At 44.3% G+C, this 25,308-nt stretch overlaps 1 protein-coding gene across 3 annotated transcripts in view; it reads left to right on the plus strand.

The window, feature by feature from the left end:
• Positions 1-1,130: 1,130 nt before the first annotated feature.
• Positions 1,131-25,308, plus strand: part of NPL (N-acetylneuraminate pyruvate lyase) — a 40,096-nt gene continuing 15,918 nt past the window's right edge. Inside the window, exons 1-6 of one of the 3 annotated variants that reach the window (XM_061383420.1) lie at positions 1,131-1,233; positions 5,864-5,947; positions 12,127-12,200; positions 13,306-13,393; positions 17,084-17,141; positions 25,143-25,218. In XM_061383420.1, the coding sequence (XP_061239404.1) occupies positions 5,880-5,947; positions 12,127-12,200; positions 13,306-13,393; positions 17,084-17,141; positions 25,143-25,218 (364 nt within the window). In that variant the 5' untranslated portion in view covers positions 1,131-1,233; positions 5,864-5,879. Of the gene's footprint in view, positions 1,234-5,840; positions 5,948-12,126; positions 12,201-13,305; positions 13,394-13,437; positions 13,586-17,083; positions 17,142-25,142; positions 25,219-25,308 lie in introns of those variants that run through there. The other 2 variants (XM_061383417.1, XM_061383419.1) reach the window with 2 other exon arrangements.

Raw genomic sequence — 25,308 nt, forward strand, 5'->3', positions numbered from 1 at the left:
TGCAAACTAGAAAGCACTTCAGGAAATCCATTTTTTCTAAATGAAATAAGCACTGCCCATTGCCTTTTATGGAAAACTGAGGTTAATTCACATCAGCAAGAGAAAGCTCAGGGAGTTGCTTATGGTTGTGTTTCTGATTTATTAACACAACACTTGATATTAGAAAATAAACTCTTGACATTTTTACAAGTGGAGATATTTTGGTTAAAAATACTTTTTCCTTTCAAAATTCTTTCAATTGTTCTCCAGAATAAGCCAGAAAAACTGTTGCATTAGTAACAAATCCGCTTTTAATATCCGTTCATCTCTTCTTAAAAACTGGAATATAGTGATTCTCAACGTTGCGTTAGTTTCAGTGAATCAGTTATACCTGTACATATATCTTTTTTTTTTTTTAAGATTCCTTTCCCATTTAGGTCATTACAGAGTACTGAATAGAGTTCCCTGTGTTATACAGTAGGTCCTTATTAGTTATTTATTTTATATATAGTAGTGTGTATGTGTATGTGTCAATCCCAGTTTCCCATTTTACCACTCCCCCCTTTCCCTCCTGGTAACCGGCAAGTTTGTGTTCTATACCTGACTCTATCTCTGTTTCACAAATTAGTTCATTTTACCATTTCTTTAGATTCCACTTACACGCAACATCATATGATATTTGTTTTTCTGACTCACTTCACTCAGTATGACAACAATCTCTAGGTGTATCTCTTTCTAACAGGAGAACCTGCGGGGTTGGGGCAGCAGCTGGAGCTGGAAGATCAGGGAATCCCCAAGGGGCAGGCAGTGTTCTCGGCACGCTTCTAGAACAGCAGCCCGAATTTCCAAATTCTTTGTTGCAGGGCCTCGGGCAGAAGGCAGGTTAACACAGAAAGGACCCCAGAAGGGGAAGGACCGGCCCAGCAGGAGAAAAAGATAGGTGTGGCTGCACCTGAGGGGAGGTGCCGGCCGGACGGGATGAGCGCGCGCTCGGAGAACCCAGGGGCAAGTTCCGAGCTCGCAGCTGCTGGGGAGCCGGAGCTGCGCGCCTGTGCGCAGCCAGACCCCGGCGCTGGCGGGGACACCCCGGGCAGAGGGAACTCCACCTGTGCGCCCGGCCTTGGGCTGCGGGCGGCGCGGGCGGAACTGCAGCTCCCGGGCCGGGCGGGGCGGGCACGTGGTGCGCGGCTGCCGCGATAAAGAACGCTCTTGGGAGCCGGAGCGCAGCGGCACAGGCGGCCTCGCGGCGGCTGGGTGAGCGCGCCCGGGCGGCGTGGACGGACGCACCGACGGACGGACGCATGGAGACCGACAAACAGGGAATGAGCGCAGAGGGGCGTCAGGGAGTGGACTCGGGGGTGGGTGAGACCGTGACGGCCGGACGCAAAGGTCAGGGCCGGGGAGCTGGGAAATGGAGCCTGGGGGATTGTGAACGCGACACCCTCTCGGCCCGGGGGGAGTGTCTGGACGGACGGGAAGAGGGACCCACTCCGCTAGGTTCTGTCCAGACCGCAGAGCCGGGCCTCAAGGATCCTTTTTTAAAAGTGATTTAATCAGAGTCAGCCACTGAGGAGAAGAGAGTTTAGGGATTAAGAGTCATACAGTCCCTTCATTTGATGGGAAGCTGTATTTCTGCATTTTTGTGTGTTTAGTTTCTCTATTTCTGTTTGTATCTTTCCAAGTATTTCTCTTTGGAGTGATTTTCCACGTCTAGAACTGCATCTTCCTCTTCCTCCCCCAGCGATTTTTTTTAACTTTGTTCTTTTAAGAGAGCTTGACTTAGGCAGCTTGAATTCTTTGCATTAAGGATTCTTGTCTGTGGATAGAGGTGTTAAGATTTCGAGAATAATAAGTGTTTAAGTAATGATATTCTTAATATTCCTATTTACAAAATATGGATCATTCTCAGTTACCATGGTTGTGATTTTTTTTTTTAACTCCATCTCATCCTGAAGCAGTTTCACAGTTTACAAAGCCAGCAAACTTTACTCATTTATTTTCCCTTGTGACTCCGCTGGTAAAGAATCCGCCTGCAATGCAGGAGACCTGGGTTCGATGGCTGGGTTGGGAAGGTCCCCTGGAGTAGGGACCCACTCCAGTATTTCTGGCCTGGAGAATTCCATGGACTGTATGGTCCATGGGATCGCAAAGAGTCAGACACGACTGAGTAACTTTCACTTCACTTCACTTCCTGAAGCATTTTCACGGTTTCCAAAGCCAGCAAATTGCTCGTTTATTTAGTGTATTGCGCCGCACAAAGATAGATTTTTGAACCGTTCTTGCCCCCTGATGGCTTACACTGGAAAAGAAGAGCCAGAACTACCTATCTCTGATATAGTTTTTAATGAAAAGCAAATGTTTGAGGGAATGCTAAAGAGTAAGAAATTATTTTCATTTAGAGGATCAGAGAGTGTCCTCTCATATTTAAGGTGAGTTCCAAAAGTTGGTTATACTGAAGGGGCTGAAATGGGAGATACTGCCATTCTGGGTGGGAGAACAGGCGAGCCAGGATGAGGTAGGTTGCAGCAGAGCACCAGGGACCAGTTGGAATGGTGCACTTCAGGTGTGGAGAGATCTCTACAGAGACAATAGACCAGGAAATTGGGTATTTGTCCCGTGGAAGCCGGGAAGATGTTAATTAGTATTTTCTGAGCAGGGCAAAATCAAGATCAGAAATGTCTGAGCTACTAGGTTGGTCTGGTAGCCTGCCTGTGTTGAAGAAGAGAGTTGGGGTTAGGACAGTGATTCCCAACTCTTATCCCAAGCCCCATATGTTTTAACGAAGCAAGCTGTATTTAAGTGCACTTAATTTGAGACATAGATAGATAAGTCTTTCTATCTTGCCGGTCCAGGCTTTTGACCATCCTAAGAATATCCTTGTAACTGCCCTAAATATGAAATAAATGCAGCTAAAAGCACAAGAATATGGAAATATAGAGTGTACAGCCTCTAGGAGACTTGATATGGAACCTAGCTCTCTGAACTTTTATCTCTTGAACCTTCTTGAGCCCCTTTAGTATGGAGTTGTGCCCATTGGTCTAGATAAGAGGTAATTAACGATGTGTAAGTTATGAGAGGGACAGTAAGGGGAGCGGGAAGGGTTGCAGGGAAAGATTATAACAGATGGAAAGGAAATGACTTAGTCCCTGAATAGAAAAGAGTAGCCAGTGTTGGGAAGGTGGTACCGATGGAGCTGAGATGACAGGAAACGGTGCTGATAAAGGAATGCTGCCTATTGTCTCCTATAGTCAGCAGGCAAGACTTCACCGAGGGGGCTGAACCTGTACTTACTATGTGCCTGGCAGCCTGGCACTGTTAATCACTTTACAAGAATCAATTCATGTAATTCTCTCAGCACCCCTATGAAAAGTGATTACTGTTATCCCTGTTTACAGAAGGGGAACCTGAAGCACAGAGAGGTTAAATAGTTGTCTTGAGGTCACCCAGCTGGTAAGTGGTAGAGCCGGGATGTGAATGCAGGAAGTCTGACTCCAGACCTAGATCTCTAACTCCCCTACTGTAAGGAGCAAACGAAGACATTATTTAGATGATCAGATGGCGGGTTTGCTTTAGGCTCTCCTGAGTTGAGATGCGTGCAGGAGGAGGATGCGTGCAGTTGACGGTGTGCAGTGGACACAGCGTCAGCCTCATTTGGTGCTCAGACCTTCCTCTGGGGTCCTGTGTTCTTGGCCTTGCATTTTCCCCATGGGCCAGGTGATTACATTTCTCTTTCAAAACTTCCAACAGGATTTAGTGTCATCTTCAAACTAGGAGAAGTCAGAGAAATCCTAGTATCCTTTGTATCTGGTAAGGTCCCCCTTTATTGCCCTTCAGTACAGAGCAAAACTACTGGAAGGCTTTGGGCTTAAGTTAAGCAGCAGAGCTCACCAGGGATGTATCTGTCTGTAAGGGGAGGCATCATCATTGGCCAGCCACAAAAACAATACGTTTTGCCACCTGTACCCTTTCATGTTTTTGTCCTTGTTCTGGCCTGTTTCTAGCTTCAAGAGCTCACTTGAGCCAGGATCTTGGGGGATACAGAAAAAGTAGAAGTGATCTCTATACTCTGGAAGTTTATGCTATCTGGGGAGATGAGATTACCAGTTATAAAAAAAGAACACAATAGGATAGTCCATGATATTACCTTATGTGGGTCAAATTTAAGCATAGTGGGCATTGGTGGTTTTTTGTTTTCTTTTTTTTGGTGCTCTAGGTCTTTGTTGCTGTGCGTGGACTTTCTCTAGTTGTGGTGAGCAAGGGGAAGCTACTCTTCCTTGCAGGGGTGCAATCTTCTCATTGCAGTGGCTTCTCTTGTTGCAAAGCAAAGGCTCTAGTTGTAGCTTTTGGGCTCTAGAGCACAGGCTCAGTGGATGTGCACAGGCTTAGTTGTTTTGCAGCACGTGGAATCTTCTTGGACCAGGGGTCGAACCTATGTCCCCTGTGTTGGCAGGTGGATTCTTTTGCACCACCAGGGAATCTGGCATTGGGTTTTTAAAAGTGACCTCAGAACTATTATATACTCTGTCTTGTTAATTATAGACATCACTAACTTTTCACCAAGCCAAACATCTTTTGTAAAATTGCCACCAAATACTGTCTGATTATGTTTTATTTTCTTCTTCAATTGTTAGACTTTGCATGTGTGGCTTCAAATTTTCATGTCCTCCAGCTCAAAAATTAATAGTGCTTCTATAACTAGTTAAATGGCAGAGGTGGGAGATGAAGCAAGTAGCCTCCTGTGGAATCTAGGCTTTTAACCAGGATGCTTGATGCCTCTCATTGCCTGTTTTGGGCAACTTCTTAGCTTTTTTATGCTGGTTATGAGCAGGTACATTCTCTGCCAGGTAGTGAGGGATCCTTTTACCCCAGATGAGTGTGTGCTAGGTTCATTGTCTCAGCAGAAATCTCTGTGGGAGTCATCATCCAGCTACAATCTGGATACCTCATTCAATCACTCACATAGAAAGAAGAAAGTGAAGTCACTCAGTTGTGTCTGACTCTTTGCGACCCCATGGACTGTAGCCTACCAGGCTCCTCCATCCATGGGATTTTCCAGGCAAGAATACTGGAGTAAGTTGCCATTGCCTTCTCCAGGAGATCTTCCTGACCCAGGGATTGAACCCGGGTCTCCCGCACTGCAGGCAGACTCTTTACCATCTGAACTACCAGGGAAGCCCAATCACTCACATATCCATCACTTTTTAATTGAACACAAGGTGTCCAACAGAGCACTGAGTTCAGGGAAAGCAAAGACAAATGAAATCTATTTCCTGTGCTGGGGGAGCTTGGTCTAGTGGGGAAGAGGTGAATGTAGTATTTGTGATGTGATTTCCTAAAGCCAGGGAAACAGGGAAAAACTGATTAAAACTAGAATATGAAACGATAGGTAAATCTAAAGATAATTATGTAGCTCACACTGAAGCCTTTTAAGGCTTAAATACTGGTCTAAGGGGAGATTCTTGTTCAACCATATGAAGTTATGAAAAGACATAAGACTGTCCCTTTTCTCCTGACCATATTTCAACTTGAGTAATGTCTTTGACCTTGCTGAATTTGGTTCATATTCTTTCTTCTGCTGTTTTTCATCCCTGCTCTCTGAGGTTTCAACCTGCCTTGGTCATCTGTATAGATAAGCCGGGAGTCCTTTCCAATGGTATTTTCCTAGAACATTACTCTCTTGTCTCCCTCTCTCCTGTCTTTAAAATATAGTTTCCTCCTTTATAGTGTAAAGCTCTCACATTTTACATTCCTCTCATTTGCTCTGTGTTTGTACACTTGTAAGCATTTTTCACAGTTCTAAACTGTGTAGGAATGGACTTTGCCCCAGAGTTTTATCATTAATTGACATTTCTTGAAGACAGGAAGGACATTACATGTTTTCCAGACATTTAAGCAACTCGATGGACTCCCCAAAGAAGAAGCTCCAAGGTCTTGTTGCTGCGACCATCACGCCGATGACTGAGCATGGGTAACTATGGTTTGGGACTAAAGGGATCTCCCTCCACCATAATGATCAAAAGTTCTCCATAGTAGTGGTGGCTTGGACTCTGCAGCTTCCACCCCTACAGTGTCTCTGACCCCAGGTCAGAGAAGAGGTCTCTGTATCACAGGCAGTGCAGAGGGAGATGAGATAATATATGGCAGCTCACCTTCCTCCTGGTGTCTGTAGCCCCACAAAGCAAAATTCTGCTTGGATTTCATCAGAGCCCTGCCCATCCCAAATAAGACCAGTGGAGTTGGGTGAGGAAAATCTCATTTTAGCAGGATTTGATATCAAGCTCTGGCCTCTAGAAGCTGGATCTAGACTGTTCATGGATGTGATGAAATGTCCTACCCTGAAGAAAGTGGGGAAGGTTTCTGCCAGATGGCCCCCTTAAGGCATGTTTTACAGACTCATTTCAACATTGGTTAAATGATGGGGAGCTTGCAAAAGGGAGGTAATAACATGTGATTGCTGAGAGATTGTTACCAAGCAAGCATTTTCCAGATGAATAGTATGGTGGTACTAGCAGAGTGGTCATGTGCTCCGGGCATCCATGAGCAATATATAAATCCTCCCTGAACATTACCATTAACCCAATGGGGAATTGTCCACCTTCTGGATCTGTTTTTGACATGTTAGAAGAAAAGCTTCTCCTTTCTTCCTCTATTTAATTGCAACTATACCTACATTATGGAGTTATGAGTATTAAAATGAGATAATCCATGTAATAGTGTTTAGCATAGGGTCAGCATGTGCTTAGGTTAATTAGTTTGAATTGCTGTTGTGGCGTAAGGGATAAATGAAAGATGATGTATTCTATAAGCCTTTAAATAAGACATGTTTTTGGTCTTCTGTTACTGAATTTTTACAAACCTTAACCCTATCCCTTTAAAGTGGATGACATTTCTTATGACTTTTACTGTTCTTAATTTAGAGTTGGCTGTATCACAGTTTTCCCTTAGGTCATTGGAGTTCAAACATTTTAACTTCTAAGATTCTCAAAAAAATCACATCTTTTACTAGGTCTAAGTAAAATTCTTGCTGAGATGGCATGGTTAATAGCACTTTTTTTTTTTTTTTCCTGTTGCCTCTCCATTTCCACAAGCGCTAAGAAAAACTGAAGTCAGCTCTTTCTCAATGTGTCAGCTACTTGTTGGGCAGATAAAACAGCAGTCATGTGATTGCATGAGCAGACAGGACTTAACTTCCTGTTATGGAGTAAGATCCTGTTTGCAAGCTCAGAACACTGTATCTGGTTGGTGCTACTTTAACCTTTTTAATCAGATCCCTCTTAGCCTAGAAGTGGCTTTCTTCAAAGTCCTGCTTATTCATCTGGAACCCTCTGAGTATCTGTGTTTTCGCTCTATCCTGCTGTTTTCCTGGGACACCAAGACCCACACATATTAGAGATAACTAAAATGACTCTGCTTTTCTGGATCCTTCTCTGTTTCCCAAATACTTCTAGCCCTGTTGCCTCCATTCACTATTTCCTCTTTTTTCATGAATTATTTTCTCTTCTACGACCCTCATTTTCCTGAAGTGTGAAATAAAAATGTGTTTTTATAAGGGCCTTGTAAGAATTTAAATTAAATCAAAATGTGTGTAACTACATGGTACCTAGTAGGCATGTAAGTTTTGTCAGTTCCCTTTTCTCTCCATCTTTCTGCTCCATCTAAACATTCCTATAGCTATGAAGCAGGTTTGGAGTACCACCAAGAGCAGGTAGATATTAACCTACTTGCCCACAAGAGAATCTGTTTTTCTGACATGTTTTCTAAGAGACAGGACAGAAAGAAGAGCTACATGGAATCTAACACCTAGAAATTCTGCCCGGTGACCTACCAAGATAGGAGTTTTCCTAACCTGGCTCTTAGAGTAAACCACGTCCTCCATAATTCAGAATGGCTGAAGATTCTTTTTTCTTCATAATTCTAGTGATTCGACTCTGAACAAAAGTTGATCTCCTAAAGTGAGGAAATTGGCAGGGAAAAAACATGGTTAAATAGATTTTAGTTAGACTATCTGGGTTCCTAACCCCCAGCTCTGACACCACTAACTATCTGACGTGGGGGAGCTCTATTCACCTTGTAAAAGTTCTCTCATATTTTGTAAGGAGACAGAATTCAACCACATAATCTCTAAGGCCATTCAAATGCTGAGAGTCCACAGTTCTCTAGTGTTAGGTTATTAGGGATACTGTGGTGATGTCCATTAAGTAAGAATTTCTGAGTACCTGCAACTGCAGGGCATCCTCCACACTGTAGTCCAATGAGTTTCCTCATAAATATAATCATGTGATGGACATGAACTTGGGCACATTCCAGGAGATGGTGAGGGACAGGGAGGCCTGGTGTGCTGCAGTCCATGAGGTCACAGAGTTGGACACGACTTGACGACTGAACAACAAAAACAAATTAGATTTACTCTCTAAGAATCTTTCTGAATTCCGTTTTGTCTAAGCCTTGCTACTTGCATGGTCCAACATCACATAGGAACTTGCTAGAAATGCAGTATCTCAGGTGCTACTACATACCACTGAACTAGGACCTGTATTTTAGCGCTGTCCCCGAATAATTCTTTAGCACACTGAAGTCTGGCATGAACTGGTCTGAAGGTGGAAGCCCAGAACCTGGGATGACATAGGAAGTCCTTTACAGTCTACCTTTCCTCCTACATTTCTTTTCCCCAAAACACCTCATCCCCTTTCTTCTCTGTGCCTTTACACATTTTGTATCCTCTGCCTTTTTCTACCACCATCCTCTCCTTTCCCTGCTCCATTTGAACTTGTCTCTGCATCCATCAAAACCGTCCCCTGGTTATTTTTCCCCAGTTTCCCTAAAAAGAGTTATAGAGTCCTTCCTCTGTGGTCTCTGAGCACCCTGTGCCTACCCTTTCATATTATATCACAATTATTTGTTTATGATAATTATTATAATAGCTGTTTGTTACATGCGTGTTTCTACCAACAGATTTTTTTTTCTTCAATCTGGCTGTGCCAGGTCCTAATTGAAGCATGTGGGATCTAGTTCCCTGACCAGGGATCAAACCTGGGCTCCCTTCATTTGGAGCCTGGAGTCTTAGCCACTGGACTAACCAGGGAAGTCACCCAACAGGCTTTGAGCTGCCTACCCTTACATATAGATATTTATTGGGTACCAGACGCTGCATAGGGACTGAGCATATATCTTATTTATCTTTGAATCTTCAGCATTTCACACAGCATATGGTAAATTTAGTTAGCTGTAATTTCGTGAGGAGAGGAAGCTGACATTGATTGGCTGAACACTATGTGTTAGTCTTCATGTGGGGTATTTTAAGGGACGTATTCCACTTAAATCTTCCTAGCAACTCAGAGCTGTCATGTCTATTTGTGCAGTTGATGAAACTGAGATCCTACGGATTAATGCCTCATTGGAAAGGAAGGTCAATCTCTACCCAGCCCAATTCGTGTCTTTTTCTACATTAGAGTGAAGGACTTTTGTTTTCCTTAGTTGTTTCAAGAAATCACTTTTTCCACTGGGCAAGTTCACAGTCATTAGAACAGAGAGTCCATTTCAGATTGGCCAAAATGTCTGGAAAAAAGTCGTGTTTTCTCCCTCGAAGGCCCTGGACTTCCTCATGAGAATTTTTACAACACACTGTAGTAACAACAAACCTGTTACCCAGCCAGTCAAAGGGCCCGGCCTGCTGGAGATGGATTTGTGTAGACTGTCGTCTTTGTAACTGTTGCGGGAGACTGAGTGACCCAGATTTCCAGAATAGGACACTTTCTGCCTCTGGCAGGGTGGGGTCATTATAGCCCCTGCATGCTGCTCTCCCAAAGGAGTTTTTAAGTAACTGAGTAGTTATTTTGCCAAAAAGGATGAGTAGCTTCCATCTGATTTTGAAAGCTGAAGTATACACGGAATAGTGTTAGAGTGAAAGTGTTAGTCACTCAGTCATGTTTGACTCTTCACAACCCCATGGACTGTAGCCCACCAGGCTCCTGTGTTCATGGGATTCTCCAGGCAAGAATACTGGAGTGGATTGCCATTCCCTTCTCCAAGGGATCTTCCGGATCCAAGGATCGAACCTGGGTATCCTGCATTGAAGGCAGATTCTTTACCATCTGAGCCACCAGGGAAGCCCAGGAATTAGATTAAACCAAAAGAAAGCATATTAAAATGAGTATAGTACCTACTAGGCCTCAGTCACCTGGAGCTCTAGAGGTTCCTCCTTGGTGAAAAGTCCAGGCCTGCTCTCCGTGTGTGAGTATGTGGCCAGGGTGAACTGGGGAGATGTTGAGACTTCAGTGAAAGTCTGCAGGAGCCACTGTGTCCGAATCCGTGACGCCAGCATAAGCTATTGTCCAGAGACTTTATTTCCGGTTTCCAGTCCGTGATTGGAAAGTCCCTGGGACCTGCCAGAGGTGTCTCCTGGTTGCTTGCGTGAGTAGGTGGACATCATCGGTCAAAACCAGAGCTACTGTCACACAGACAAAGCCCCTGCTGATGGTTCCTGCATCTCAGGGCTTGTTCCAGGTGGGGAAGAGCCGACGGAAGCAGCAAGGGGCAAGTGTGTTGTAAAGGTGTGGTTCCGAGTGGTCACAAATGTCTGAAGCAGAGAGACTTCGAGAAGTTGAGCAGGTCAAGCTGACCTAAACGAGGGTCCTGAGATGAATTGTCTAGGCAGCCCACTCCCCCATCTTAGAGTCTTGCTCAGTGGGACTGAGAGGCCAGGATTTGACATTTGAGCAAGTGGGCAGGGAGGGGCAGTGTTAACGATGCTGGGACATGAGCCATTATGGAGAGCGCCTGCTCCCCTTGCTGGCCTTTCAACTACACTAAAGCGGGCCTTTGCCCACGTGGCAGCTTGGCCTGGTTGCCTCTTGCACATTGTGGGCAGCGGTTGCCTAGGCATTCTTTGTTTTCATCTCTGTTGTTCTGTTTCCTTTGACAAACACCCTTTGATGTCTTTGTTTTCTATATGCCTCAGATATTTTGGTTTCTTTTGTTTTTTTTAAGGAGTAATAAGACAAAAAGAATGTTAATAAGGTTAAAATTAAATTAGTATTCTCTGGCCCCACTGACACAAATGCAAAAGTGCTAGCCAACTCATATCAATACTTAGTTTTCTTGTCAACCATGCATTCTGCGGCATTTAACACACCCTTGCCCCACTGTTTTCCTTTGTTTTCATTCTCCATCCTCCCCACCTATATTTTGATTGAGAACAGGTCATTTTATCTCATCTGTCAGTTTCTAGATTTTCAAACTCATTATGATTTTAAGGAAAAGAGCCCTTATTGCCTGAAGTATCAGATCTTTACAAGGTTAGTACTTTTCAAACTGAAAAGCGCATCCAGATCATCTGCAGATCTTGTTACAGTGCAGATTCTGACCAGGAGAACTGTGTGTGGCCTGGGACTCATCATTTCCAGCTAATATCCCCAGATACTGATACCGCTGTCCCGCAAATGACACTTTGAAAGACAAACTGATGGCAAAGTTCCTTTCCAACTGTTACTCCCCTTCAGTTTAACACATATAAATGGCTTTACGCCTTCCTCTATTGTCATAAATATTAAGTGCGAAAATTCTTCAATTACTAAGATTGGATTTTCTTACTGCCTAAGAAATGATTGCTTCTGGCCACACGGAAAATGTTAAGTTCTCATTTAACCCCAGCCCATCACTCTTCCCCAAAAGGGCAAAAGATAATTAAGTAATTATTTTTTAAATATTACTTGTGACGAAGTTTAAATGTAAAACCTTTGTGGATAACTAATAAGGTTTTGCTCACATAACTGAGGCACGTGTGGCTGAGTAGAGAAGAAAAAAACCCAGCCATTATTCAGAGCAGGCTAAGAATTTCAGTCTGATTGGGTGGATTTGAATAACGATTAACAAGAGAGAGCAGTGGCTCAGCTGTTAAGAATCTGCCTGCCAATGCAGGAGATGCAGGTTGGATCCTTGCATCAGGAAGACCCCCTGGAGGAGGAAATAGCAACCCACTCCAGTATTCTTGCCTGGGAAATTCCATGGACAGAGGAGCCTGACGGGATACAGTCCATGGGGTCGCAAAAAGAGTCGGGCACCACTTAGCAACTAAACAATAAACATAGATTGAATAATCTAGAAAAGAATAAATGCACAATTCTTTTCTGATTTTTTTGTGTTTTTCAGAGAAATCAACTTTTCAGTCATTGGTCGGTATGTGGACTATCTTGTAGAGGAACAGGGAGTGAAGAATGTCTTTGGTAAGTCATCTTTAGGGATTTCTCTACATATCTCGAGCTCAGTCCTTGGAAAGCAGATTACTAGCCTGGAGGTCACAGTAGTATTGTGTTATAGGTTATGGTTGAGCCTGGCTAAGCAGTGTAAGATTTGTGAATTTTTAGGTTCATCAATTTTAGACCTAAAAGATGATCAAGGGATTATCTAATTGGGTAGTGTGCTTGAAATCGGCCAGGAACTGGGACCCTTAACCAGAGCACTTGCACCTAGAGCAACAGACTATAAAGAGACTGGAAGGGACTAAAAATCGCTATGCACTTGTGCACCTGGGGCAAATGATGAGCAATAAGATACAAAAAGGCAATGGCCAGTGGCCACTTCTGAGGTGCTGGGAGCAAAAGCAGGGTGCTATACATGATGCCCGCATACAGCACACCAAGGGAGTGGGCAGACCACCTATGCCTCCTGCCCAACCCACAGACCCGCCCTCTTGTGACCCCTTTTAAGGACCAGCTTGCCACTCTGGGGACCGAGCAAGGGTGCCTGTTTCTGCTTCTCCCTCCCTCCGGCCGCATCAGGAACTGCCATAAAGCCTTGCCTGAGATTCTCGTCTGGCCTCTTACCAATTTCTATTGATTAAATAGTCCACGGACCAAGGTCTATAGACAGAGGTCATTTTAGATCTGCAGTCCCCACCATTGTCTTCGTCAGTAAATGCCACTTAGGACCGCTGGGACATCCCGGTACTGGGTGGTATTGGTTTTCCTGCCATTAAACCCAAATAGAGAACTTGCCTGGCGTGTTCGGAGACTTGCCTGAAACCTGAGCAGTCATCTCTGTCTCCATTTAAAATACTTACTCTCTATCCCTGAAAACAAGGACAGATTTGTAATTACAAGTCATGCCTAACCTTCCTGGTCATTTTGATAAGATGAAGATGAACAAAAGACTGGCTCTGAAGTGAAGAATGGAAACATGACATCACACCACTGGCTCCAGACTCTCCTCAGTGTGTCTCCGTGTCCCTTCCTCTTGAGCAGGGGTTTCTGCCCCTGCACTGCCAGCGTTGGTGCCGGAGGAATGACAGGTATCAGCTGGTCCCCATGACTGACTCTCTGTTTGGAACAGTGAACGGCACGACGGGAGAAGGCTTGTCCCTGAGCATCTCGGAGCGCTGCCGGGTCGCAGAGGAGTGGGTGACAAAGGGGAGGAACAAGTGAGTGGCTCCATCGAGATAAACACCCTTATCTGCCAGGGCGGCAGAGACCACAGCTCTATCTCAGCTGACACAGCATTCCTGCCTTCCGGCCACAAGTCTGGCCCAAAGTCAGCTTGTGGAGAGAGGAACGCCCTTCCTTTCCATGTGGAAGGGCAGCAAGACACTCCCGGCTCTCAGAGATCCCATTGGGTAACCAGAAACTGCCTCTGGTCTGTTTACCAGGCCAGTCCCTTGCTGGGGGTGGGTTCCCTGTCCTTGGATCTGGGGCTGAGGGTCCTGGTGGTTGGCTGCTGGCCCTTCTGCTGAGCTGCTCAGCATCCTTCCCATCTCAGGGTGGGTCCTGTTGCTTCCATCACGTCTTGTCTCTGCACATGACTCCGCATGCTGTCTGTGGTGCTTCCTCTCATAGTCTTAGGGAGCTTTTTGCATCCTCTAAACTTCAGTGCAGTGATGGATTTTTGTCATAACACTCAATCATGCCCAGTGAAACCAATAGAACTGCATCGATTCAATAGGCGCAATGAACCAAGTTTGATTCGTTGTTACTTTGTGTATTATGCACTGTGCTGGCACTGGGGATATAAAACAGGATCTCTGCCCTCAGGTTGCTTACCATCCAGTGGAGATGTCAGACCATGAAAACTAACACTGATCCTTCTGATAAATAGTGTAAACAGGGATCAGAGGAGGGAGTGATTGACGATGCCTTAGATTGGAGGTAAGTCTCCAATCCTTAAATGGCTTTAGAGCACCTTGCCTGTGTGCTAAGTCGCTTCGGTTGTGTCCGACTCTGCAACTCTATGGACCATGGCCCGCCAGGCTCCTCTGTCCATGGGATTCTCCAGGCAAGAATACTGGAGTGGGTTGCTGTGCCCTCCTGCAGGGGATATTCCTGAGCCAGGGCCAAACCCGAGTCTCTTATATCTCCTGGATTGGCAGGCGGGTTCTTTAACACTAGCAGCACCTGAGAAGCCCTTGGAGCACTTCGGGCACTCTGAAATTGTACGCCAAATTTGAACGTCCACATAGGCATTTTCTGTCAGTTTTCAGCTAATTTTCAGTCCGATCCTGGGCCCCAAACAATTAAAGACCGTGGGTGGAGTGAGAAAACAGGAAGGCTAAGGGTAAACATTAAGAAAAGCACCAGAGGAAATTCCCTAGTTCCAGCAGTTTAGGAAGCTGTGCTTCTATTGCCGGGGGTGCAGCTTCGATCCCTGGTCAGGGAACTAAGATCCCATGTGCCTCCCAGCATGGTCAGAAAAGCAAGGCACCAGAAACAGGGGGATAGTAAAGTGGGCCCAGACAGAAAACACTCAGAAGGGTTGGAGGGAGATTAGGAGAGAGTCCTGTCACTGCAGGAAGCAAGGTCTTGTAGAGCGTCCAGAGAACGTGGGAATTAAGAGCAGGGCTTGAAGGCCAGACTGCCTGAGTCGGCTGCTGGCTCTGCCTCTCGGTAGCTCTGTGAGCTCAGGCTGGTCGTAAACGCCCTGTACTCTATCAGCCTGGAATGTTAATAGTACCCATCCTATAAGGTGGTGGTGAGGGTCCAAGAAGTGCCTGACACAGTGCTAAGGATTATATAAGAATTCACTGTAATTATTTGCCGTGGGTGCCATGTCCATTATAACATTTGTTATAACTGTTAGATGCTGTGAGAGTCGGCAGAATGGAGGATTGAGAAGGCAGGAAATAACCAGTGACCTCAGAGAGAGCAGAGCCCATCCGGTCATTGTCACAGAAGCAGCTACAGAGGGGGTAGAATGCAGCAGACCCCTGGAAGGGGGACCTGTAAGGGTAGTTTATTCTCACACTCAGAAAAACCTTTGCAGGTGGGGACTTCCCTGGTGGTCCAGTGGCTAAGACTCTGAACTCCCAATGCAGGGACCCAGGTTCGATCCCCAGTCTGGAAACTAGATTGCACAGACTGTGACTAAGACCCAGCACAGAGAAATAAATTTTAAAAATACTTATTTTTAAAAATGTGCTGGGATGAAGGGAAGGAGAAAGGGAATAATGGATTAGAGAAGAGGAACCAAGATTAAAAGAAGGGTAGTTTATTTCTCTCAGAATAGGAAAGTCTTAAACACATTTCCATGCTGAAAGGACAGTGCCATTGGAGAAGAGATAAAGAGAGTGGAGAACCGACGCCTTTGATGGAAGATCTCAGCGGGGCTTGAAATAAAACCAAATGTAGGTAGAGTAGCTCTAGGAGACAGTGAGAAGCTGGGAGGAACACTCAGAAGGGGACACTGCTAAGCACAGAGGTGAGGAGGAGGAAAAGGGAGTCTGTGCAGACTGCCTTTATCTTTGGTGCCTTGCAAGCGAGGAGCAAGGACATCTGCCAAGAAAAAGGGGTCGTGGGGTAGAATTTAGAGCTTGAGGTGAAAAGTCAAGACTTGGAGCAGCCTCTGCAGGGACTTGGAAAACGAAGTAAGTCATGGCGGCTAGAACACTTTGGGGAGTCTTTTCCTCCTGAATTGAGAAACTGCAAGTTTGTACTAAAGCCACAGAGTCAGCAGCCTGGTGGAGAGAAGGAAATGCATGATTGTTTTAACCTAAGCCAGGAGATGGGGTAGTAAAAGGTTTAAGGGAGTCACGCAGTAAAGCTGCTGGTGAGGGTAAAAAGCCAGCCACCTTTTCTCCTTTCAGAAATCTTCTGTTATCCTTTACAAATGCAGACCTGATCACAGGACTTCGCAGTGAGATCCCATTTTACCTAAGACAGCACAAGTCAAGGATGACGGGAGGGCTCAGTGCTCAGGCCTCAATGGGGATGACATGTCTCCATCCCGTGAGAGCAGCACGTGTGTCATTCAGAATCCCTGGAAGACTCACCAGCATGACTGAATTACAGCTGAGTCTTACTGATCCTACCCACAGAGGACCAGTCTAAGTGTGGCTTCTTCCCCGGGGACCCTGTGGCACACATCCAAAGATGAACACTGGGGTCTCAGAGAAAACCTTTTCCATGGCCAAATCCTGAGGGCTTTCAAGATAGGAAAAAACTTTTCGCAGCGAGTTTGTTTCTTATAGGACTGATTCCTGGATGTACGCCTTAAGGAACCTCTTTATTTTTATCTCCAACCCAAAATATCTCAGTTTTACACCTATCTGCATGTATACCGTCACCATCAAATGCAGAATCTCTAACAAGGCATAGTCAAAACAAGTCCTCAAGTGTTGATTAATCTGTTACTGCTTTCAAAATTCTATTGCTTCAGTTCAGTTCAGTCACTCAGTCGTGTCTGACTCTTTGTGGCCCCATGGACTGCAGCACGCCAGGCCTCCCTGTCCATCACCAACTTCCGGAGTTTACTTAAACTCATGTCCATTGAGTCAGTGATGCTATCCAACCATCTCATCTTCTGTCGTCCCCTTCTCCTCCCGCCTTGAATCTTTCCCAGCATCTGGGTCTTTTCAAATGAGTCAGCTCTTCACATCAGGTGGCCGAAGTATTGGAGTTTTAGCTTCAACATCAGTCTATTGCTTGGTTGGATCTTAAATTGTATTCCCTGGACTTTTTAAAAAATCCCTGATCAGGTTAATTATAAGTAGACCACAGTAGAATTCACTAGTCTTAAGAGTGAGATTAGCCAGATATTAGCTAACTGGTAAAACCAGCACAAACCAGAGTAGCACAGCCCTTTGTAAACTTCAAGTGATGCAACAGAGTTTTCTCTTTTGCAGGTTGGATCAGATAGTAATTCATGTGGGAGCCTTGAGCTTGAAGGAGTCACAAGAACTGGTATGTATGTGGGTCCATCTGGGAGAGACCAGTTGAGGGACCTCCATCTTTATGCTGGAGTTAAAGTCAGTATCACTTTTGCTAACTATTGGATGCTATGCTGGTGCGTATAAGGTCTAGGACCTCAGGGAAGCCAGCACGGAGCTATGAAGAGAGCAGCCCAAGGTGATAACTGCTGTAGCAGAGCGTCAAATAGGAGACAGAGGCACCTATTCTTTTGGGCAAAGTAAGGATGGGTATGGAGCTATCTGGCTTGCAGGTAAGGAACTTAACTTGAGCCAACCTCAGTTTTCTCTGGGAAGTAAAAGGCAAGACCATCTGCTGGGCCTAAAGGAGATGGAGTGAGTGTTCAGACATGAGAAGTGGTAAAAACTGAGAATGAATGCCTGGAGAATGGAAGAGAAAGTTTAGACAGAAGAAGCTTGCCCCCACCCGTGTTTATAGCAGCACTGTTCATGAGGTCGAGGCAACCTAGATGCCCGTGGATGGATGAATGGATAAAGAAAAGGTGGTATATAGTATATACATATAATGGAATATTATTTAAAACTGAAGCAAATCCATCTTGTCACATGCTGCAGTATGGATGAACCTCCTTGAGGACATTGTGCTAAGTGAAGCACCCCAGTCACTAAAGGACAAATACTGTATTATTCCTCTTATGTTATGAGGTATCCAAAGTAGTCAAATCCACGTGAACAGAAATTAGAATGGTGGTTACTGGGGACTAGTGGGAGGGGGAAAGAAGAGTCGTTTAATGGGAATAGAGTTTGTTGTCTGAGAAAAAGCAGCAGGCTATAAAACAAAGACATACATTTATTTGAGATCTTGTTTTAAATAGAAGTATAGTTGATTTACAGTGTTGTGGTAGTTTCTGGTATACAGCAAAGCGATGCAGTTTTATATATACACACATACAGAGATACACACACACGCACACACACACACATCTAGATGAAGCAGTTATTACCTTCAGAATTCTATTGTTTGCTTGAACCTTAAATTTTATTCCCTGGACATTTACTTAAATCTCTGATTGGATTAATTTCAAATAGACCTTGGTAGAACTTAGTAGTCTTGAGATTGAGGTTACTTAGGTGTTAGCTGACTGTCAAACAAGCACAAACTGCAGCCGTGCAGCCTGTCTGCGTCACTATAAACGTCGAGTGATGCAGCTGTGTTTTCTCTTTTGCAAATTGGATCAGACGTATATATAAATATAAAGAATATCGATTCAGATTCTTTTTCATTATAGATTATTACAAGTTCCCTGTGCCGTACAGTAGTCCTTGTTGCTTATCTGTTTTGTGGGAAGTGGTATGTATCTGTTGATGCAGCATGGATGGACCTGGAGAATATCATACTAAGTGAAGTACGTCAAATTTGTATGTGGAATCTAAAAAGAATGATACCCAAATGAACTTATTTACAACACAGGAACAAACTCACAGACAATAGAAAACAAATTCATGGTTATTTGGGGTCTTAGAATTACAATTCAGGGAGCACAGATTCCAGCAGCCACCAGAACAGTGCCCCTCTGGGAACCAAAAGGCAGGAGTTTTTAAAGGGAAACAGAGAAATACACTTAGTTTCCATAAGTTATTTGCCAAGAGCTCTGATTGGGAGGTCTATATCTTTTTTTTTTTTTCGGTTACAATTTATTGACTGGTCAAAAGTGTCTCAGATACACAGATGATACCACCCTAAGGGCAGAAAGCAAAGAGAAACTAAAGAGCCTCTTGATGAAGGTGAAAAAAGAAAGTGAAAAAGCTGACTTAAAACTCAATATTCAAAAAACTAGAATCATGGCATCCAGTCCCATCAGTTCAGTTCAGTCGCTCAGTCGTGTGTGACTCTTTGTGACCCCATGAATTGCAGCACGCCAGGCCTCCCTGTCCATCACCAACTCCCAGAGTTCACCCAAACTCATGTCCATCAAGTCAGTGATGCCATCCAGCTATCTCATCCTCTGTCATCCCCTTCTCCTGCCTCCAATCCCTCCCAGCATCTGAGTCTTTTCCAATGAGTCAACTCTTCACATGAGGTGGCCAAAATATTGGAGTTTCAGCTTTAACATCAGTCCTTCCAAAGAACACCCAGGACTGATTTCCTTTACTTCATGGCAAATAAATGGGGAAAAATAGAGACAGTGATAGACTGTATTTTCTTGGGCTCTAAAATCACTGCGGACAGTGACTTGCAACCAGGAAATTAAAAGATGCTTGCTCCTTGGAAGAAAAGCTATTACACACCTAGACAGCATATTAAAAAGCAGAGACATCACTTTGCAGACAAAGGTCCGTCTAGTCAAAGCTGTGGTTTTTCCAGTAGTCATGTATGGATGTGAGAGTTGGACCATAAAGAAGGCTGAGCACTGAAGAATTGATGCTTTCGAACTGTGGTCCTAGAGAAGACTCTTGAGAATCCCTTGGACAGCAAGGAGATCAAACCAGTCAATCCTAAAGGAAATCAACCCTGAATGTTCATTGGAAGGACTGTTGCTAAAGCTGAAGCTCCAACTCTTTAGCCACCCGATGCAAAAAGCCAATTCATTGGAAAAGACCCTGATGCTGGGGAAAATTGAAGACAGAGAAAGGGGTGACAGAGGATGAGATGATTGAATGCCATCATTGACTCGAATGGAGATAAGTCTGAGCAAACTCCGGGAGACAGTGAAGGACAGGGAAGCCTGCTGTGCTGCAGTCCATGAGGTCATAAAGAGTTGGACACGACTGAGGGACTAAACAAGTGTGTCTCACTTATTATCAGTAAAGGCACATTTCTGCACATTGCCCCAAGATGCCTTTCTCAACAGATAGCTGCTGCTGCTGCTTTTTTTTGTTTTTGTCAGCAGGGTCAGCACAGTTCACAGTTTAACAGGATGGAGCCCTAAGGTACAAAATAAAGTTCCTATTGACAACTCCTTCCACAAGTTTCAGATTTGCAGGATGAATAAGTTCTATAGATCTGTTTCTCAACAATGTGAATATATTTAGCAGAACTGAACTGCACACTTAAAAATAGTTAAGATTTTTTTTAAACCTCACTGTGCAGCTTGTATAATCTTAGTTCCCCGACCAGAGATTGAATGCAGGCCATAGCAATGAAATCCTGGAATCCTAACCATCAGGCCACCAGTGAACTCCCAGTGTTGCATTTTTCTGAGTCACAATTTTGAAAAATAAATTTAAAGGAATTAAATTTTCTTAAAAGGATTGCCCTAGTGGTGCTAAAAACCAACTAAAGTTGTACGTCTTCAGTTTGTCCCATCACCACTCAACACAGCTGTGGAAATTTTCTTCTAGGTACATTCTTCAATTAGAACATAGGAACAAGAATGCAGAGTTACATTGCTCTGGGTTTAGAGGTAGGCAGGTTAGGTGGAGTAAAACTGTGGCGAGGGAGGAAGGAGTTGAAAGTTGCTAGCAGAAAAGTAAATGGTGTGGTGATTTTGAAGCCTTTGTGAATGGAGTAAGTAAAGAAAGCCCAGAGGTATCTAGACTGGACTGCTGTCAGTTAACTGTTGACTGAAAAAAATGTGCAGTCTAAAAGGCAAGAATTATATTTTAATCAGCGTCCTTAACTAAGGACTGGGGCCTGGGGTACAGCCACTCAGCTAGCTCTGAGGGACTGTTCCAAAGAGGCAAGGGAAGAATCTGCATATGTAGGAGTTTCTGGCTGAAAAAAACAAAAATAAACCACGTAGTTGAACATCAAAAGATTATGCTACTGCTAAGTCGCTTCAGTCGTGTCCGACTCTGTGCAACCCCATAGACGGCAGCCCACCAGGCTCCCCCGTCCCTGGGATTCTCCAGGCAAGAACACTGGAGTGGGTTGCCATTTCCTTCTCCAATGCATGAAACTGAAAAGTGAAAGTGAAGTCGCTCAGTCGTGTCCGACTCTAGCGATCCCATGGACTGCAGCCTACCAGGCTCCTCCGTCCATGGGATTTTCCAGGCAAAAGTACTGGAGTGGGGTGCCATTGCCTTCTCCCAAAAGACTATAGCTTATCACAAAAATACATTTCAAGTTAATTACTTTAGTGCTTTTCTTTGTATGGGAAAGTGCATGCAGGCTTATCGAAACCGTTCCTTTGATATGCATGTTTTTCTCCATCCTGAGTTCTCCTCAGGGCACACTGACCTGGTGGCTGCAGCAGCTGATGGCAGTTTGGCCGAAACACTGTTTACTGAAATGGCAGAGACATTGTCCACGTAACTTTGATGCTTTAATTCCAGGGAGCACAATGACCCGATCTAACTCCAGCATCTTCTTGTGGGTTTTGTTTGATCGAGAAGGAAATGGCAACCCACTCCAGTGTTCTTGCCTGGAGAATCCCAGGGATGGGGGAGCCTGGTGGGCTGCCGTCCATGGGGTTGCACAGAGTCGGACACGACTGAAGCAACTTAGCAGCAGCGGCAGCAGCATGAATGCAAAATCGCTTCAGTTGTGTCCGACTCTTTGCGACTCCATGGACTGTAGCCTGCCAGACTTCCCTGTCCATGGGATTCTCCAGGCAAAAATACTTGAGTGGGTTGCCGGGCCCTCCTTCAGGGGAATCTTCCTGGCCCAGGGATCCAACCCATGTCTCCTGCGTCTCCTGCATTGACAGGTGGATTCTTTACCACCAGCGCCACCTGGGAAGCCCTGTTTGATTCTATTTCCTGTTATTTGAATGAATTAATTAAGTTTTTATTTGTCTATTTATTTATTTTGGCCTTGATGTGGTATTTGGGATCTTAGTTCCCTTACTACAGATTGAACCCGTGCCCCCTACAGTGGAAGCCCAGAGTCTTAACCATTGGACTGTTGGAGAAATGCCGATTAACTGAATTTAGAAATGGGATGCATACTGTATACTTGCAAAACTGCAATTCAACACTCTTAGGCAAGCCACAAGTGAAGGCATTACTAAATGATTGCTTAGTAAGCCTAGAATCTGAACTTGAAAACTTAATTTATTCTTTTTGATTTGTTGTTCCTACAGTCAGTCTTTCAAGTAAGGTAGTGTAGTGGAGGAAATCTTTTTTCTCCCCCTTCTCCTTTCAATTGCCGTTTTCTCCGATGGAAGAGGTGTTAGTTGCTCAGTCATGTCTGACTCTTTGAGACCCCATGGACTGTAGCCCACCAGGCTCCTCTGTCCATGAGATTCTCCAGGCAAGAACACTGGAGTGAGCGGCCATTCTCTTTTCCAGGGGATCTTCCCAACCCAGGGACCGAACCTGGGTCTCGTAAATTTTAAAATATTGTCATATCATGACATGAGAGCCAATGTTGTTCATTGGACTCAATACTAGAATAATATAAAGATAATCTTAGCATAAAGATTAATCCCCTGCCGTGGGATAATCTTGCCAAAGAGACAGTGATATTGGCATCTGCTTAGTCATAAGTCTCCACTGGATGATGCCTGAATGGGCCCTGCCATCAACTATCTATGAAGTGGTTTTTGTCCTTCCTTTCAGCTAAGGTTACCCCACTACTCTTGTCCTGAACAGTGTACTGAATGATTCAAATATATCTCATTTCAATCCTTTATTAATAAAATTCTGTCCAATGTCCTTGACTGGTCTTTAGACTGTATTCCAGTCTCTTTTTGACTCTTCTGCTTTACTTCTGCAGAAAGTTAATCACATCTATTAGATACAGATATCCATAGTTAATGTGATGCCCCTTTTAGGTAATGGGGCATGTTTCACACATCTACTGGGTACTGGGTACTTGCTATGTGTTCAGCACCATGACTGATCTGAACACAAGAGTCAATAAGATCTGACATCCTACCCTCAGGGAATTAACTCTTGTTGGAGACCAGTAACCATATGCAACTATCTTACAGTGTGGTAGGCTTAGGTACTCTACTTGAAATACATACAAAAAAAGTTATGAGGGCTCAGTGGGAAGAAATGTTCATTTTTGATGAGATAATGTGAGAAAACATCAGAAGAGTAGCACTCTATCTTCTGTGATGTGTATTATCTTTCTACTCAAACTTTCCCAACTGCCTTGCTGAAACCATCCATTCAGGATGGCGTGAAGGGTACTCCGAAGAGCTCCAGTTCTTTATGTCTCAGTGCAGAAAGATTTCAGCAAGAGGCAAAATGATAGCTAAGAAGTGATTTATTCGAATAGGATGCTTGTGAGGCTTACACAAGAGAGTGGGCGAGAGATTACCGGGCTATAGTTTTATAATCAGAAGAGAAGTGGGGAGGGGGAGAAGACGTTCTTTGTCTTTCTTGAATAGACATCATGCTTCCAACATCAGTTCCTCCTTCAGGTTGGGCAGGGGAGTTTTTTTATCCCTTCATGGTCAAGCTAGGTACACAAATTATTGTTTTTCATGGGTGCAAAGAGTGTGTCCTAACAACTGAGCTCACTGGGCATGGCGTAGGTCTTAGGATTGTTGTTATTCAGTTGCTCAGTCGTGTCCAGCTCTTTCCTATTGTTGCAATTGTTTTATTGTTTGGGTCATGTCTCATGCTTCTGCTGCAAAGCAAGCATGCTTGGTTTTGTGGACAAGCAAACCTGCTTTCTGGAGTAATCATTAACTTACAGAGGTCTCCCATTTTTTGTCTACTTATAATGCACTAGTGGCATTAACTATTTAGTCACCTGCTTTGTCCCTTTTACCCTGTCCCTAACATTTCCAATCTGTAATATAAATTTTGAAATGTGACTATTGTATCTTTGGAGAGGAAAGTCGGTGTTATCCAACGGGCTGAACACTGGAAGAGCAATGACATTTGCTAGTTTCTCTATCATGAACAGTTATAGTTTATCAAAACAAACTGCTCATGTCTCCATAGCAAGTTTTTTTTTTTGTAGTGACAAAGCCTTGGAAGGTTCAAGTTAAATAACACAGCTCACCTCCTCCAAAGGTCTCTACTTTGCAACCTGGGATTTTCCTGGTAATGACATTATTAAATATGGCTAATTTCCCACTCTAGTGGTACATCAGCTGGCAAATTTGAAAAGTCTGTTGTTAACCTCTAGTATCTAAGTTAGAGGTGAATATAATAAATCTCTTACTCAGGAGAGTTGTGATATTGTGATTTATAACAAGAAATAGATTGAATTGGCCAAAAAAGCATTTGGTTTTTTCCATAAGATCTTATGTATTTGGTTTTTGTCCCATTTCTGGCACAGAGCCCCTAAAACCCTTAGAATTCCCAGAGATGAGAACAATAAAAGTGTCTCTTGTTATGTTAATGAGGTGATTTTTGGAAAGCACTTAAGGTTGGGAGCTGGTTGCCAGGAACACCAAGCCAGTGAATTAAGGGGTTGGAATTTTCATTCTCAGCTCTGTCCCTGCAGGGAGGGAAAGGGGCTGGAATTTGAACCAGTCACCAATGGCCAATGATATAACCAATAATGCGTATGTAGTAAAACCTCATTAAATACACCAAAGGATGGATTTCTAGTTTGGTGAACATGTAGAGATTTGGGGAGGATGTGGGAGATGTCCACTGGGAGACAATGTGGAAGTTTTGTGCCCTACCCGCCCCTTGCCCTGTGCAACTCTTTGATCTGGCTGTTCCTGAGTCATATCCTACTTTATATATATATAAAGTAGACAGTGGTCTCCTCAGTCGTTTCTCTGAGTTCTGTGAGCCACCTTAGCAAATTATTTGATCTTTGGAGGGGGCATTGACACCTCCAGTCTACAGCCCGTAGGTCAGGAGCACAGGATAACATGGCATTTGATGTGAGGGTGGTATTCTTGCCTGGAGAATCCCCGTGGACAGAGGTGGCTGGCGGGCTACAGTTCATGGGGTCACAAAGGGTTGGTCCTGAATGAGCAACTAAGCACAGGAGGCTGGTATTATGGGACTGAGCCCTTAACTCGTAGAAGCTGACTCCATCTCCAGATAGACAGTGTCAGAGTTGACTTGAATTGTAGGAAACCCAGCTGGTGTTTGAGAATTGCTTGTTGGTGTGGAGAAACCCCCACACTCACCCACACTGGAACTGTGACCAATGGTCTTTCTTCTTTTAAAGGCCCAACATGCAGCAGAAATAGGAGCCGACGGCATCGCTGTCATCGCACCTTTCTTTCTCAAGCCATGGAACAAAGGTAGGTAGATAGGTCTAAACACACAATGCCACACATGTTCCATTTCTTTATGCCGTCGTTCCAAATGCTTGTATTTAACTCATGAGAGTA

The sequence above is a fragment of the Bos javanicus genome, chromosome 16, assembly GCF_032452875.1.
Source record: "Bos javanicus breed banteng chromosome 16, ARS-OSU_banteng_1.0, whole genome shotgun sequence".
NCBI lineage: Eukaryota > Metazoa > Chordata > Mammalia > Artiodactyla > Bovidae > Bos > Bos javanicus.